The sequence below is a fragment of the Taudactylus pleione genome, unplaced genomic scaffold (assembly GCF_031769625.1).
Source record: "Taudactylus pleione unplaced genomic scaffold, aTauple2 ptg000129l, whole genome shotgun sequence".
In the NCBI taxonomy this organism is placed as follows: domain Eukaryota; kingdom Metazoa; phylum Chordata; class Amphibia; order Anura; family Myobatrachidae; genus Taudactylus; species Taudactylus pleione.
In genome coordinates, this window is record NW_028284531.1 from 4679228 (window position 1) to 4696189 (window position 16962).

The window sequence follows — 16962 nt, forward strand, 5'->3', positions numbered from 1 at the left end:
CACTTTTACAATGATTTGTTTGGGACTGTAGCAGATTTTCAAAATCTTCAGTTTGCTGTGTTTTCATCAGCGATTACAAGGGAGTGGTTTAATAAACCACTGGTTTGTAATTCATAGGAAAAGAATTGCAGCGAAGATGGTGATTTTGAAAATTCGCTACTTAACAAATCTGGCCCTTTGTCTATGTATTATGCCTGTATACCTGCTCTTTACATAAAGTTTCTATTTTAAACATGTCCTCTGACCACCAGCTTTTCCCTCATATGCCTCTCTTCCCACCAGCTATTCTCTCACATGCCCTCCTGCCTACCAGCTTTCCTCTCACATGCCCCCATCTGCCCACTAGATTTTCTCCCAGATGCCCTCTACTGCCCAGCAGTTTTTATCACACATTGCACATGCCCCTCTGTCCCAAAATTTTTCATCAGATGCTCCTTGCCCACCAGCCAATTTCTCACATCAGGTGCGATCCCAGCAGGGGCAGAATAATGGGAGACAATGAAGGACCCTGCCGTCGAGTGCCAGAACTAACGGGGCACCTCCTCCATTGCCCACAATATATTCACCCCATATAGGGCTGTAAATATGTACCTGGAGTGTACCGCTACGGCCGCCCAATACATGGCACCTCTTCCCGACAGCTGAGAAGCTACCATAACCATATACTAGTGTAGGGCGGGCTCCATATCAGACCATCAGTCTAGTTATAGCCTGTCCCCGCTTATTGATGTCGCTGCTTCTCATGCCAGTGTGACGCCCCCCCCTCACAGACAACTCCCCATCCCACTCCTTCCTGGTGGCAGCTCTAGCCGCGGACCTGTGCTGTGGGCCCAAGCATAAGTGTGGCTGCAGATCTTCCAGGAGCTGGATGTCAACAAGGATGCACCATATGGAGCTGCGGGTAAAAGCGCATGGGAGGCGGGGGCTTGCGCTTTGATGGAGCAACTTCCTGGCAAGTGAAGCAGTCGGCAGTAGTCTGGGCATTTTGTGATTTGTAGTTCCACCACAATAGTAGTCTTACAGTATCTTGAGTCAAACTCAGGGCCTGATTCAGAGTTGGATGCTCTGACAAGAGCGCTCGCTCTGAATCAGGGCCCTCCTACCTAAAATTGGAGCGGCCTCCTGGCCGCACGCATAGCTGTGGGTGATCGATTATGCAAGCGGCCAAAAAGATGGTCGCGATGGTCAAGACCATCGGGCTTGCGACGAGACCCTGCAGTAGGGTCTCGCTGCCGCAAGCCCAGGAGTGCTTTTGGCTCTATCAGAGCCAAAAGCACCCCCACTGACATCACTAGTGATGTCAGTGGGGCCGGACCCAGATGGTAGGCGTTCCCATGGGAACGCCTCCGCCTGGGCAGCAACGCCCCCGGCACGCCCACCAAAGGGGGCGTGCTGTCACTCACCATCGACAGCACGCCCCCTTTGGTGCGAGACCCATAGCGACGGCTGGCCGTCGCTGTGCAGGCCTCGCGCATGCGCACGACGGAGCTCCCTCCGTCGTGCGCATGCGCACTAGGGCACCATCGACCCGCTTGCGAGCGCAAGGGTCTGAATCAGGCCCTCAGTCCTCAAACCCATCACATCAGTTTGTTTTCCCCTCTGAGGTATCAGGAGGTCTCCCCACCCCACATCAGGTGGCTTTCGACTCCATCAAGAGGACTCTGAGCCTCATGCTAATTGCACTGTACAGGTCATTATCTTATCTGTGACTAGCATAGCTGTATATACCCGAAGAGGGTGTTTTGGGGGAGATATCCTGCAAATTGACTTTAGTAATTAGGTCTAATAGAAACAAATTCACATACTCTATATTAGTATTTTTGTGCGTATGGATAGATAAATAGATAGATATGCACCATATTTATTTTCCCCCTTTTTTTTTTATAGGGGGGGGGGTGGGACACCAAATTATAACTTGCCTCCGGGCATCTGGGATGAATTTACGCCACTGAATCCCAGGTCTGTGTGTGAGAACTTTTGGAGTGCTCCCCAATCCACCATGTACATAATATATACTATGAACTGAAGAAAATATGCCCCCCACAGTAAACAAATTTTGCATAGGCCCCTGTAGCGGGTAAGTTCAGATGACCAATGGGAGACTGAGATGATGCAAACAGGTAAGCTTTTTATTCCAGGGTTGAAAAGGCAGAGCCAGTGTAAGGACTTCTTACATAAGGCAAACACAGTTCAAGAACAATAATACAGCTTACATGAGACAGTGGTTCAACTTCAAACAAGCAGAGTATTCCCAGCACAGTCATGGTTCAGATTGTCCAGCATAGGGAAAGCTGCTAAAAGATCAGGCTCAGTCAGACTCTGACTCTGACTGAGCCGCTGCCAACGTCATAAGAGCCTCTTTTATCAAGGTTTTCCTGATCTTTTGGAGAACCATACCTACCCCACCATATGGAATCCCAGTAAAAGAATCACAGATAAGCCTTAAAGATTTATTATCTGGTACGCACATTATATTTTGAACACATACATTATTGTTTTAAGTACTACACTATTAGGTGCATGCCTTTTCCCAATTCCACTTCCAGATCCTATTTATCCTGATTGCAGTTCAGGAACCTGGGAAGACTGCTGCCACCTCCACCAGAGGGATCAAAGTGTCACACGTGCTAGCACTATATGGATTCCACTTTCTATTGAAACACATATATTGTACTAACAGTGCAATACGTTTCTAAGGACTTTAACCAGTGCGCCGGTCTATACACCCTCTACAAACATTGACATGAACATTAGCATTTACAGGCACATTGCAAGCAGTAGCATTATGGGTAAAGACCTTTTGTCCCAACAAAACATCATGAGCAAGCCAGTCTGTGATCTCTTCTCCTATGTTTCTTAGATTTAGGAGCCTTTACCCGAGACAGAAACAAATCAAGGGAGAAGGGAAATGTCTCTCCATGGGCTACTGCAGGCACCAGTTCCTCTGGCAGAACAAGAGCCCAGAAGTGAGGCCAGTCATGACCTATTAACACAGGGGCTGGTAACCGAGGACACACACCCACTTGAAGTTTGACAGTCTTTCCCCTGATTATCAAAGGGACCATGGCAACAGGAAAGGCACGATCATCTCCATGCACACAACAGATGCGGACTAGTTCGTGGGGCAACAACAACTCAGGGGACAACAAATCCCTTTGTATCAGGGCAGTAGCAGATTCAGAGTCCACCAAGCCCTCGACCAGTCTATTACCAACTTCCACACGTACCTGTATTCTAGGCGAAAGACGGCAGGTCTCTATAGCTGTAAAGACCCCGGAAAAAGAGCAATCCATCTGTGGACATGCCATCTTGATGCCCACCTTGGCCACATGAGGAACACACTTGAGCTGGAGTTATTGGGGAAGTCCTCAACTCTGGACCTCCATCTTCTGGAAAACGGGTGGCTATCATCTTCCCCATACAATGACTTCTGGGCCGAAAAACCTCTTTACGTGAAGAGAAGGGCGAAGCTGTGGGCCTCAATTTCCCTGGACCCATCGTCTGTGAGGGATACTGATGCCTATCTGAATCTATACGTGGTGGCACCTTATCCAAAGACAACGCCCACTGTTTAGACTCTGGCGTAATTAAAGAAGAAACGTTCTCCATATCATCCTGTGCCAGCAAGGCATTTTCCACTAGCCGGACAGCGGATTCCAAATTCTCAACTCAATGCAGCTGCACCCAGCAGGCAACTTTGGCAGGGAGAAGTGCAACAAACTGTTCGATAGTGACCAACTCTACCAGCCGGGCGGAATTATGTAGGTCCGGCTGCAGTCATTTAACTGCAAGGTCAGCCAGTTCCTGGGCCAGGACACATGGTACTCCATCAGGATCATAGGACACAGACCTAATTTTCCAATGGTAAGCTTCTGGATAGAGGCCAAACTGATCCACTATGGCAGCCTTCTCTCGGTCATATATTTTTGCATCTTCCAGGGAGAAGGCGGTGTATGCAGCTTGGGCCTCCCCTGTTAGCAGAGGGGCAATCCATATGGCCCAGGAATCTTTGGGCCATGCTTGCAAGGTAGCAAACCTTTCAAAAGTAGTAAGAAAGGCATCCACATCATCTGAGGCCTGTATTTTGGGAAGTACTGGAGCAGTTACCACTCTGCTGTTTAAAGAAGTCCAACAGTTGTTGCAAAACAGCTTCCATGGTGGTCTCTTTAGGATCCTTGGCACAGGACCCACTTTATCCCACTTCTGACACCACAATGTAGCAGGTAAGTTCAGACGACCAATGGGAGACTAAGATGATGCAAACAGGTAAGCTTTTTATTCCAGGCTTGAAAAGGCAGAGCCAGTGTAATGACATCTTACATAAGGCAAACACAGTTCAGGAACAATAATACAGCTTACACGAGGCAGCAGTTCAAACAAGCAGAGTATTCCCAGCACAGCCATGATTCAGATTGTCCAGCATAGGGAGAGCTGCTAAAGGTGCAATGTCTCCCTCAAATTTTCACTGACTAAACTTACCATATTTTTATACCTTAGCTGGTCTTAATTGAGGTAATGGTGTGGCTCCTCCCTAGCTACAGGGAGGTTAACCCTTTCCTCAGGAGTGACCCACTTTGTCACAGCCCCCTCACAGAAAAAAAACACACACACAATGGTCCCCATAGGAAAAAGAATCACGAATATACTGGCCCCCTCAAGACAATTAAAATACACACATTTACCCTACCCCCCACCCCCACACACACACAGGAAATACAAACACACATTGACCCCCACAGTACACTTATATACCTACTTCATATGAGTTGAAGATACAGGCAGCACCAGAGACATGGCTGCTTCCCACAGAGCTGCCTCAGACTTACTGATCTAATATAGCGGCAGGGGGCCATCTGATTATGAAGACTGCAGCTGCTTAAAACGTTCTCTTGGTGAGGGGTACATAGGGGAGGAACAGAAGTTTATTCAGAGAAGCAGACGTCAGCAACTGGCTGCATGGATTGTGAGTGCTGCTCACAGTACCCAGTGGGCCCCAAGTGGTTCATGGCAAGGCGGCCTCCCTGAAATTCATCCCTAAAGAGAAGCTGCTGCGCTGTATATTGAGCTGCTGCTGGCACCAGCCAGGGAGAGGACGCACACACAGGTAGTCTGGTAGCAGCAACCAGAACCAAGTCTGGTAGCAGCAAGGAGAGGAGGGGGTGTAGTTGCAGGCAGGGTACGAGAGAGCGCCGGTGCGTCATTTGTTACTACTGTCACTTACTTGGACCCTACCTTCTCCCTGCACTTTCAGGAGGCTTGGTACTGCTCCGTAATACGACGTGACATCATCACATCACATCGCAATTACACTGACTGGGGGGCAGAGGAAGAGCCACTCAAGGAACATAGGCGCCGGCACAGGGCGGGGGGGGGGAGCAAGGGGGTGACTTGCCCGCCCCGAAACATTAAAGAGGCGCCAGACTCACGGACAATCAGGGGCTGTGCATTATAGTAATAGGCTTTGTGGCCCCTGCACTGCACGAAGGAGGTTAATGTGTGGTCTTTTAACTTAAAATACCACACATCACACCTCCTCCGTGCATTGCAGGGTCAGTGCAGCCTATTCAAATAATTCACAGCACCTGCCTCCTGCTCCACTGTAGTGCTGCCTGCTCCTCCCTGCTGGTCTCGCCCTCATCTTCTGTGGTACCACATCTGCCTCCCCGGCGGTCCCGTCCTCCTCCATGGCGCCCAGTACCATACTCAGCTGACTAAATAATAAAGCTGAATAGTGGCCCTAGCTGTAACTATTTTACAGCAGAGAAGATATATAAATTAAGGCTGCGTGGTAATGTTATCCTGTCCAGGATCCTGGCTATGATCACCCGAAGCTCCCCACTAACCGCACATATTTATTATGGATACAGATTTTTCTATATTTATTATTGATCTGGGTTTTACCCTCTTTCACACCTCTGGCATTTGAGATGTGCATTTAAATCCCACATATAAAGTTTTTTTCGTCTGCATACTTTACATTTTAGAAGCTGTTTTGAAAACATAAATATTTAACAAATCTGTTATAGGAACCATCTCTTCTCTGTATAGTCAATTACCTAAAGGATCAGGAATTGCATTTCCCTGTTTTTGAAAAAGTAAAAAAAGAAAATACTGAAGGAAATATTAAAGTCCTGCATTGGAAAGCAAAGCCCCAAATCTATTTAGCTTTATGCTTAAATAAATACACTTTACCAGATGGTAACAACCCCGGTAGTTAAGTTACTTAACTGATATTTCATGTAATGGCTGAAGTCAGTGCATGTCAGGCTTGGGAAGCAATATTACATATTACAGACGTACTTGCAGGACAGATGTGTCTTGTCTCTGGCTTCATTATAAGCCCCTGGTAAAATAGTTGCTGTCAGTTTAGAAAGAGTTCCGCACCCCTCGTGATTGGGCATCATCTGAGTTTAACTGTTGATTGCTTTGTTCTCATGGTCTCCCTAAGGGACTCATTTATGTATAACTTTGAGCTGAGTTTAGCTGGAAGTTTCCCCCAGGGAGGGTTAATTAGTACATGTGGACAGGACACCCTGGCCCTGCCTCACATGATGGGGATTATAACGTGGCCTCTCCCATAGTACATGGTACTGAGCGCTGGGAGAGTGCAGGAGGTATTGGGGTCACACCATGGAGACAGCAGCTGCAGCACTCAGAGGAGGACGCAGCATGGAGGGGAGAGGACGCCGGCCCCGCACCACCGCGCTGGCCACATTCATCTTCCTCCTGCTGCTGTGGGGAGCGGTGCAGCTGGTGCACCGGGCAGCGTCCTCCTATGGTAAACCTGCTGCGAGGCACCGGCTCCGGAGAGACGCGGGTGAGTGACAGCTGGGAGGGAGCTGTACCTTGGGGAAATTACTCTCACTACTCTGTGTGTACCAAGCTGCAGTCCTGCATAAAGAGGGGCCTGGAGCAACTTTATTTGAATATTTATTTTTTTAAAACTTATATAATTTGCTGTAATTGTTTTGCTTCAAGGGTACTGTTGGAAGATGTACTAGCCTGCACTTAATCCTGCAGTGATGAAATTAAGGAGTCAATTCATTTAGGTGCAAGTTGGGTCATGAGAGCCGTTCTCACAGCGAACTTGCACTGTGAGTCCTATTTGCAGTTCAATTCCAAACCTTGCAGTTTTCTGGTGTGCACCCCCCTGAGCAGGGGAAAAGGGAGGGGAAAATATTTTTTTTAAATTTTTAAGTAAAAATGTTTGCACACAGTGCAGAACCTCTGGTACACCCCTCCCAATAAATAATCATGCACTTGAAGGGGTTTAAATACCATAATTTGGCCAATAAAGATCTCAGTTATCTGGTGATTTTTCTCTAAAAAAAGCTTATCAATGGGTTAAATGAGATGGGACAGCTACGTGGAGGTGTATTGATTTATAGGAGAGGGGTCTTGGAATTTGCAGATGAAAGGTGTTTATTTCAACTTTTTGCAAACTTGTATAAAAACACAAAAAACGGAAGAGGGTAAAAGTCGGAAACATAGTAAATGTTAAGAAGTTTTCTATAAAGGGACCCCACAAAAATGGGCAGGGTCACGCAATAGTACCCCCAATTCAAATGATGCCAAACAGTAGCACAATCTTATTCACATAGTGCCCCGATTCACATTACACCAAATAGTGTCCCTTATTCATGTTATGACGCACAGTGGTGCCACTTATACAGATAATACCCACAGCAGTAGTGCCCCTTACATATTATGCACACAGTAATGGTGCCCCTTATACGCAATACTGACAGTAGCAGTGCCTCTTATGCAGTGCCTACAGTAGTGCCCCTTTATACAATGTTGACAGTAGTAGTGCCTCTTATACAATGCCCACAAGTGTAGATGAGAGAGTAGATCAGGGTTCTGGCAGCTCCCTGTGACAGGAATGGGTGTATTTTGCCAATAAACTTGAATATAAAGTGTAGCATTAATAAATACTACCAATATAAGACTTTATGGCAACAAGAGGATTTCTTAGACAAGAAATTAAATGCAACTCACATGGCTCATGTTATATTCAGTCTTTGGCAGCACTCTGGTCCTGATTCAGAGCCGGACGCTCTGACAGAGCGCTCGCTCCGGATCAGGGCCGTCCTTCTTGATTTTTAGAGCGGCCCCCTGGCTGCTCGTACAGCTGTGGGTGACCACCCACAGCTATAGCGAGCGGCCAGGAAGATGGTCGCGATGGTCAAGACGATACCCTTGTGGTAGGGTCTCGTTGCCGCAAGCCCTAGAGGCTCAAACAGAGCCGAAAGCACTCCCACTGACATCACTTGTGATGGGAACGCCTCCGTCTGGGCAGTCACGCCCCCGGCACGCCCACCAAAGGGGGCATGCTGTCACTCAATATTGACAGCACGCCCCCTTTGGTACGAGACCCGGAGCAACGGTTTGCCCATCGCTATCCTGGTCTCGTGCACGCACACTGGGCCACCATCGACCCACTTGCGAGCGGGTCTGAATGAGGCCCTCTGTGCGAGCACACTTTACTGCAGCAGTTTTTTTTTACTATCCACCAATCAGTGGGGTTCCGGACTATAGACACTGTAATTAGTTAGACCGTTTCTAGATAGACACCAGATGTTGGACAGTTAATAGTTAGACAAGGATAAAAGTTTGACTCAGACACACTAAGTTAGACATGTACAAAAGTTCGACGTGAAAAACATCGACACAAAAATGGTCGACACATTTTTATTTTTTTGTTTAGGGTTAGGCTCTTACTGGAGAGTTAGGGTTAGGCACTTACCCTGACGGTTAGGTTTAGGCACCAAGGGGAGGGTTAGGGTGAAGATTAGGGCTAAAAAACAATTGTCGAACTTTTGACCCTGTTGACCTTTTGTACCTGTCGAACTTTTTACATGTCTAACTTTAGTGTGTCTGTCTTTTGTTTGTGTCTAACTTTTTCCCCTGTCTAACTATTGACTGTCTAACATCTGGTGTCTATCTTGACATTGTCTAACTAATTACTGTCTGTCTCTTATAACACACCCCAATCAGTGTTAGATACTCTGACAACTGTGATTGGTGGATGACCAGCACCATCCACCAATCAACACTTCTAGCACCCAGCAGAGACCATCAGTGAAGGGGTCGGACATAGCGAGCGGCGGCTGCCTCCTGGCTTGTGCGGCAGCGGCAGCCCTAAATCCCTAATGGTATACCAGCCTGGGAGGCAGATGGCTCCCTGCCCCCTGGCTCAGCCCGCCTCTGACATCCAGTTAGGCGCTGCGTGGTGGGGCTGGAGGAAGGGGAGGACCCGGGACCCAGCCAGAAGGGGGGAATGGCAAAGGGTGGGACTGTGTTCAGAGCTGCTCGGGCTCTGCAGCGCTTCTCCATTTTAGGCTGCTGCTGCCTGTCATACAGTGTGACAGGCGCAACTGGCACTAGCAACATCAACTCGGCAGAATCTGCAGGGAAAGCGCCTCTCCAGCCTGGCGCCTCCCTGCAGTGCAGGATCTGCTGAGTGGGTTGCGCTGGCCCTGCTGTTAAATACTATACAGACCCTTTATATACTATATACGTTAAATACTATGGAAACACTTTAATTTTTTTTTCCAAGCATTAAAAAACTGCACAAATCAGCCATTTGATATTTTTAAGAATCTTTAGTATCTTCCTTATGGCCACTAAGAGGAGAAGGGATGGGCTGCTCTGATGCACGGCTTCATTGGATCTAGCCACGGTTTCGTGGAAATAGCAGAATTTTTGATGTTAGACCATAGGGGACGGGAAAGGGGGGGAGGGATTGGCTTTGGTGTATAGGGAGTGACTTGCTACTCTCAAAGAGAGGCACCAGTAAATGTAGGAATGGAGAATGCGATGGCCCAGTGGTACCTGTTTCCGGATACAGAGTGCAGGAGCTCCTGTTAGTGCCGGAAGCGGAGTGCCAGTGACTTAATTTAAGGGAGTTGCTGCCTGCACCTACAGCAATATGTCTGTCATCAAAAGATTAGAGCTTGTCACAACAGAGGTAAGCCTAATTAGGCTCTGTGTGGCATTAAAATGAGACTCTGTGGCATAAACATGTGGCTCAGTGTGGCATAAAAAATGGAGCACTGTGGGGATCAATGTGTGACTGGGGGGCATTCCAAAAATTCTCACAGGGTGGTAGTAGACCTGGGACTGGCCCTGATTATTAAGCTGCTTTTCATTGATTTGTCCAGTTTGATAAAGTTAGAAAAGCATCCGGCTTTGCATTGCATGATGGTCTCTGTAGTCCTAGAACGAGGCTCAGTCCACTGTAGCAAAAAGCTCCTACGCCAAACTACAACTCCCGTCAGCACATGGGTAATCGTCGTCGTCCTCTTCCGGTGCCGGTTGGATAGCTAGTCTGTATAGGGACGCGCTATTGCCTGCATTCGTTTTTGGATCTGTGTGGTAGCACTGTATCAGTGTTGTGTCTTAAATGCACACATACATAGGAAAAAAGGAGGGATGGGCTGCACATCCTAATTACAACATAAGAGGTGCTACCATGCTGAGACCTGTAGATCTACTGCAGAAAAAGGGGGGAAGCTGATCCACACTCTAAGTACTAAGTTTATTATAATCTATATCAATTAACATGGTTTTCTATAGAGGTTCTTAGTACATGTTTGGCCAAAGATGTTTGCCCACCTGCGACGTCATGGTAACCTCATCAGGTGGGTCCCTAATACCAGGGGTGGATCTAGACTGTTCTTTTAGGGGGGGGGGCGATTAATGACTAATTATGATTCCTCCTCTTCCTGTATTGGCACCTCCCCTTTCTGTTCCCAATTCCTCCCCTTTACAGGTGTTTTTTTTTGTGGCCACATTTATTATTACAATGTATATATTTATGTATTCACTGTGTGAATACACAGTTTGAGAACCAGCAGCCATCTCTCTGCTCCCCCCCCCTCCCCACACCAATTCCCTGCTCCCCCCTTCCCCAGCCATCTCTCTGCGCCCCTCTTCCCCATGCCCCTGTAGTAGTGCCCATATAGTAATGTCCCCATAGTAATGCACCTATGCCCATATGGTAACGCCCCTGTAGTAGTCCCCATATGGAAATAACCCCATAGTAATGCCCCTGCAGTGCCCATATGGTAATGCCTCATTAGTAATGTTCCCGTAGTGCTCATATGGTAATACCCTTATAGTAATGCCCCCTGTAGTGCCCTTATAGTAATGCCCCCTGTAGTACCCTTATAGTAATGCCCCCTACAGTGCCCTTATAGTAATGCCCCCTGTAGTGCATTATATATATATATATATATATATATATATATATCTATAAGGGCACTACAGGGGGCATTTATTAGTACTGCCTCCTGTAGTCCCTTATAGCCGCTGACACGCACACACAAAAGAAAAACTTGCCTTAATCCCGCTCCTGTGTCCTCCGCCCTCTGGTTCGGAAGTCGGAACTATGGGAGAGTGCCCGCGGGGAGAGCCGGAAGCTGGAGTTCAGGGGAGAACTCCAGCCTCCGGCTACCGCACACTCCGCATCGTGCACTGAGCTGAGCAGTCTGTGTTCAGTCAGTGCTGTGATCGGAGCCTATGTAATGCGCTCTCCGCGCATTACACAGGCTCCTATCACAGCACAGGCTGAACACAGGCTGCTCAGCTCACATGATGCTCCAATCGCCCCCCTCCAGATCCGCCACTACCTAATACTGACGCAACGTATACATTTATCTAGGACTTACTTAGATATGTGTGTGTATTTAAGGTACATTTTCTCCTGGGCTAGCACTCCTCCTACCTGCCCCATGTGATTTTAATTAGTATTGGTCCTGTGCATTGCAGTACACACATGTAATGGGAACTATTACTGGTAAGTCCTAGATAAATGTATACATTGTGTCAGTATTAGGGATGTTAGGGACCAGGTCACTGTGACGTGGTAGGCGGGCAAACCTACATGTCCCGCATGATACATCCAGCCGTTATGATCGCATTCTGCAATGCGATCATGGGCGGTACTGACCTGCCCTGATCGCATTGCTAATGCAATCATTACTAAATGAGACACCACAGCCACTCTGAGGAGAACTGGAACTACATTTACAGATTGGACAGATGTGATTTTCAGGAAGTATTTGGGTTCCATTTTCCCTTGATCGTTAATGTGCATTGCTGTTCATAAAGACAGCCGTAGTTATTCACTTTTTTTTTTTGTTTGTTTGGAAAAAAAAAAACAATTTAAAATCCCATGTAAATTTGTTACCTGCAAATTATACATGAATCTTGATTTCATAATATTATTCAAATCTATCATACTGGTATAGTTCCTATTACCCAGTGTTTTATTTTTTTATTAAATTATAGTTGTGATTTCCTCTCAGTTTATGTTCATAACAAAATAACTGCATTCATTTTTTATAAAACCAACCCGTCCACACGCCGAGATAACACACACTGCAGAATCACTGCTTGATGAAAGATATCACCACAACATCTTTATAGAAAATGTTACTTATGCACAATTACCTTTTACATTTATCTATCTAAAGATTGTTAAGAATAACGGTACTGGATATTGCACTTCATTCTGGAAGGAAAGACCCTGTTATGTAGATCGTTTTACAAATGTCTCTATTACAATCTTATTAAGCATGGTCATAAAAATACAGAGGCTAGTATTAAAAATAGAATTGGAAATGTAAAGTGCATGCTTGCACTGCATGGTAAGGGAGGTACAATCTGACATTTCCAGGTATGGCATATCGGGATAGTTTAAAAAAGGGTAGATGGTAGATTACAGCTGCTGCTTGGTGATGGACACAAACATCACCAAGTGCATCCTCCTATAGTCGCTGCAATTTACAAATGATGCTCATAATGATAGGCATTAAGCATGTTGGATAATATATCAAATACCTGCATATGCAAAAAATATTGGGCTTGTATGAATAAACTTGTCTCATATAAGGGTTTTATTATAAGAGAAGTCATCTTCCTTAGCACACAACCACATTGCAGTTATTTGGGGTAAACACTTGAAAGAGAGAGCGTTAGATTGACCGACCAATCTAACTATCTTCTGCATACACACTTACCAAGTAAAGCAGTCTGGATACTGACCAGCGCTATCCCGACCGCCGATATCCCGACACTGCAAGCCTGACATAAGACTAAAGATAGGCGGCGAAATCCCGAAGCCTGTCATTAGCCCCTCTACAAAATCCCGACACCCGGAATACCGAACAAAAGTAAGCCGGATATCTTAGCTTCTAGCCGCGTGGGGGGAAGAGTTAGGTTTAGGGACCCCCGGGGGGACTTGGGGAACCCTCCCCCGGGAGGGTTAGGTTTAGGGTGCAGGGAGGGGGGGGTTAGGCACTAATGGGGGGAAGGTTAGGATTAGGCACCACTAAGGGAGGGTGGTGTTAGGGTACTTGCCACCCTGTCAGGATTTCCCTCCTTTGGTGTTCTGGTGTCTGTATATGATCCGGCAGCTATTCAGCCGCCATCATTACATACCGATTTCCTTACCAATGTCTGGCCAGAAGAACCAGTTATGATGTCATTATCGCTGGTTCCTGTGACCAGCATGTGTGTCGGTCGTGTGTACACCCAAGCAGATGCGAAATATATCTTTCAGATATATTGCATCTGATATATATAATCTCGTCCCCTGACGAAGTCCTTGGTTGTGATGAAACATGTTGGGCCTGGCCTATCGGATGGTGGACGTGTTTGTTATAGGTCCACTCCAGGAAGTAACAAATCAGTGAATCAGCCCTAATCTACATGCTGCTGAGAGCCAGGAACATTTGTCTGCCAGCTGCAATCTGGAAACAAGTGGATATCCTGAGTTATTTGATACTGTTTACTGCTTTCGAATTTATGTGACTATTGATATAAGTAAATGTTATTTTGATTCTAAGACTCACTTGCGTGCCCTCCATTTGTGTGTGTATATGTTTATATATATATATATATATATATATATATATATATATACATACACACACACTACTGTGCAAATGTTTTAGGCAGGTGTGGAAAAAATGCTGCAAAGTGAGAATTCTTTAAAAAATAAAAGTATTAATGGTTTGCATTTTTTAATTGATAAAAATAAAGTTAATTAATAGAAATCTAAATCCAATCAATATATGGTGTGCCCACCCTTTGCCTTCAAAACAGCATTAATTCTTCTAGGAACAGTACACTTGCACAAAGTCAGGGATTTTGTAGGATTATAGTCAGATGTATGATTAACATACACCTGATTTTCATATGTAGATTGAAACATCGTCATAAACAGAAACCGCTGTGTAGGAGGCTTAAAACTGGGTGAGGTCGTGGAAAACCGTTTAATGTCGCAGACACAAGGTCTCCCAGGCAAAGATTTCAAACTGCAGACTGGGGTTTCAAGATGTGCTGTTCAAGTTCTTTTGAAGAAGCACAAAGAAAAGCACAGTCGCCACCAAAGGGGCATGGAGCATTCTGCCCTTTTGAAATCGGACAGGGCGCGGCGCCCTGCTAAAACAGCCTAGTGGGAATGCTAACAAAGTTGGAAAAATTATTACTTGGCATTTTTTATGTCTGTGGGATTTCCCCACATAGAAAGTACACGAGTAGGCATACCAAGATTGTATTCTAACATTTTCAGTGATCGCAAAATACGCGCTATAGCAGTGCTGCCAGTGTGTGGTGGGATCCTTTGGTGAAATGCCAGTAAAAGCTCCTTACCCCTCAGTGCTTCCAGCTATCTACCCTTGCCTCCTCCCTATCCCCAGCACTGCCTGTCCCTAGCCCCCTCCTTGCACACAAGCACCGTCGCAATTGCTGTCTGCAATTACCCCTTTACTACCCTGAGCACTGCCTGCCCTTACCCTCTATTCCCAGCTCTACCCCAACTGCTACTTGCCCTTAACCCCCTCTAACCCAATTGCTACCTGCACCAGCACTGTCCCAACTGCTGCCTGTCCTCACCCCTCATAATATGTGATTGGAGAGATTATGCGGGGACCAGTGCTGGGAAGGGAACCTGTAGGTGGTTGGCAGGGAGGGAGTTTGCGGGGACCAGTGCTGGGAAGGGAACCTGTAGGTGGTTGGCAGGGAGGGAGTTTGCGGGGACCAGTGCTGGGAAGGGAACCTGTAGGTGGTTGGCAGGGAGGGAGTTTAATATGAGGGAGGGGGGGGGGGGGTGGCATGGAGAGAAGGTTTGGAGGAGGGATTATCAGTGGGGTAGCAGGACATAGGAGGGGTAGAAGAGAATGAAAGTGTAGTAGTGGGAGAGGAGAGGGAGGACGGCAGACAGAGGAGGGGAGATAAAGGAAGAAGGAAGTGGAGGAGACAAGGGGGAAATGATATAGGTGGAAAAGGTGGTAGAGCAGAGGATTAGGTAGACAATGAGTGGAGGGGGAGGTACACATGATAATGGAGTGGATGAGCTGAGTAGGGGGAGGAAAACTAGATGTAGGAATAAAGTATGTGTGCAGAGAAGCAAGTAATAGTACAATGGAGGAAAATGTGCCTGCAAAATTTCCAAACTATTATTGAGCAGAGGAGAAATTGAATATTAAAGTAACTGAATTAGAAGACAGATGACAGGCTAGGGAAAGAAAAGAGGTGGGAAGACATTATTTCAAAGACATGAACTGAAAATGGCACTGAATACAGTAAGCTATGAAATGTTTGTGAAACGAGCGAGTCAGTACAAATATTAGCAAGTGTAAGTTCTTATAGTGAGCAAACAGAGGCCAGTGAAGATTGTCCAGGTTGTGCAGAGAGCAGTTGCTTGTAGTGTAGATATTGTGAACTTGCATTTCTTGATTATACTTTGTCCATATGTTCTTGTTAAAGAATAGTTTAAGGTTAGAGTGGTCTCCTTCAGTTTAACTTCGGTTTAATGCCGAATTTGGTAGGAAATGCACTTTTACAAATTATGCACTTCTAATAATTATGCCCTACTCAGCCCAGGGACCTTCAACCTTCCTATGAACTTAAATAGTCAGTGCTTGCATGTGTATGCAATGAATCCAGTCATCTCCCAATACCCTCCCACTAATATGGCTAGCAGTAAATGTCCTAACATAAACAAACAGGGAATGCCACAAAGCTTAGAAGAACTAGGTCTAGTGATCTATACACTTTGCAAATAATAAAAAATTAGATGATCTGCAGCAATGATGATGCGTATCAGTGTAAAAGCGGCATCATCGATTCTGTATAAACCAAATCTAATAATATGAGATCTGTTTGTGACCTTATGTTAAGCTGTCAGGAACTAAAGTAAGCTATTCCCAGCAATAGTTCTGGACTTTAGATTAACTGAGGTAGATGTCTGAGAGATATATATAATATGCACTACAGGGGGCATTACTATAAGGGCACTACAGGGGGCATATATTAGTACTGCCTCCTGTAGTCCCTTATAGCCGCTGACACACACACACAAGAAAAACTTACCTTAAACCCGCTCCTGTGTCCTCCACCCTCTGGTCCGCCAGGCTGCTCATTGGAAGTCGGAACTATGGGAGAGTGTCCGCGCGGAATATATATATATATATTTATATTTTCTATATTTTTTTTTTTATTCTCATTACATGCTCTGTAGAATGTTTTGTTTCTAGAAAAGAACCCAATTTCTATGCATGTTTACGTATTTATCTTTTAACATGTATAGTAACCATGAGCAATCGAACTCAAAATTTGATTCCAGCCAAGTACTGATGTACTAAACGATCCTTCAAATAGGACTACGGTTTGTTTTATACAGACGGATAAGTATGGGTTCTATAATCAACATAAGTGCTGTTTAAGCTCACCATGCTTCAATAGCACTTCAGTACAATATTATACCGCATATACTATAGACATTGCTCAAAGTGAATGCTGGATATGTAGTCCTTTATACATATCAATGATCCCTGTTGAGAGCGATCTTAAAGTTGCAGTTGGCATGTCATTAATGCCACTACCTGCAAAAGAAAACTCAAGAATGAATAAAGATACGTTAAAACGAAGAACAACATTTTCTTATATTAT

The 16962-nt window shown here is 45.8% G+C and overlaps 1 protein-coding gene across 2 annotated transcripts in view; it reads left to right on the plus strand.

The window, feature by feature from the left end:
• Nucleotides 1-6531: 6531 nt before the first annotated feature.
• SLC24A5 (solute carrier family 24 member 5) overlaps nt 6532-16962 on the plus strand; it is a 90386-nt gene continuing 79955 nt past the window's right edge. For both annotated transcript variants that reach the window (XM_088472972.1, XM_088472973.1), the window contains exon 1: nt 6532-6817. In XM_088472972.1, the coding sequence (XP_088329098.1) occupies nt 6631-6817 (187 nt within the window). In that variant the 5' untranslated portion in view covers nt 6532-6630. The remainder of the gene's footprint in view (nt 6818-16962) is intronic.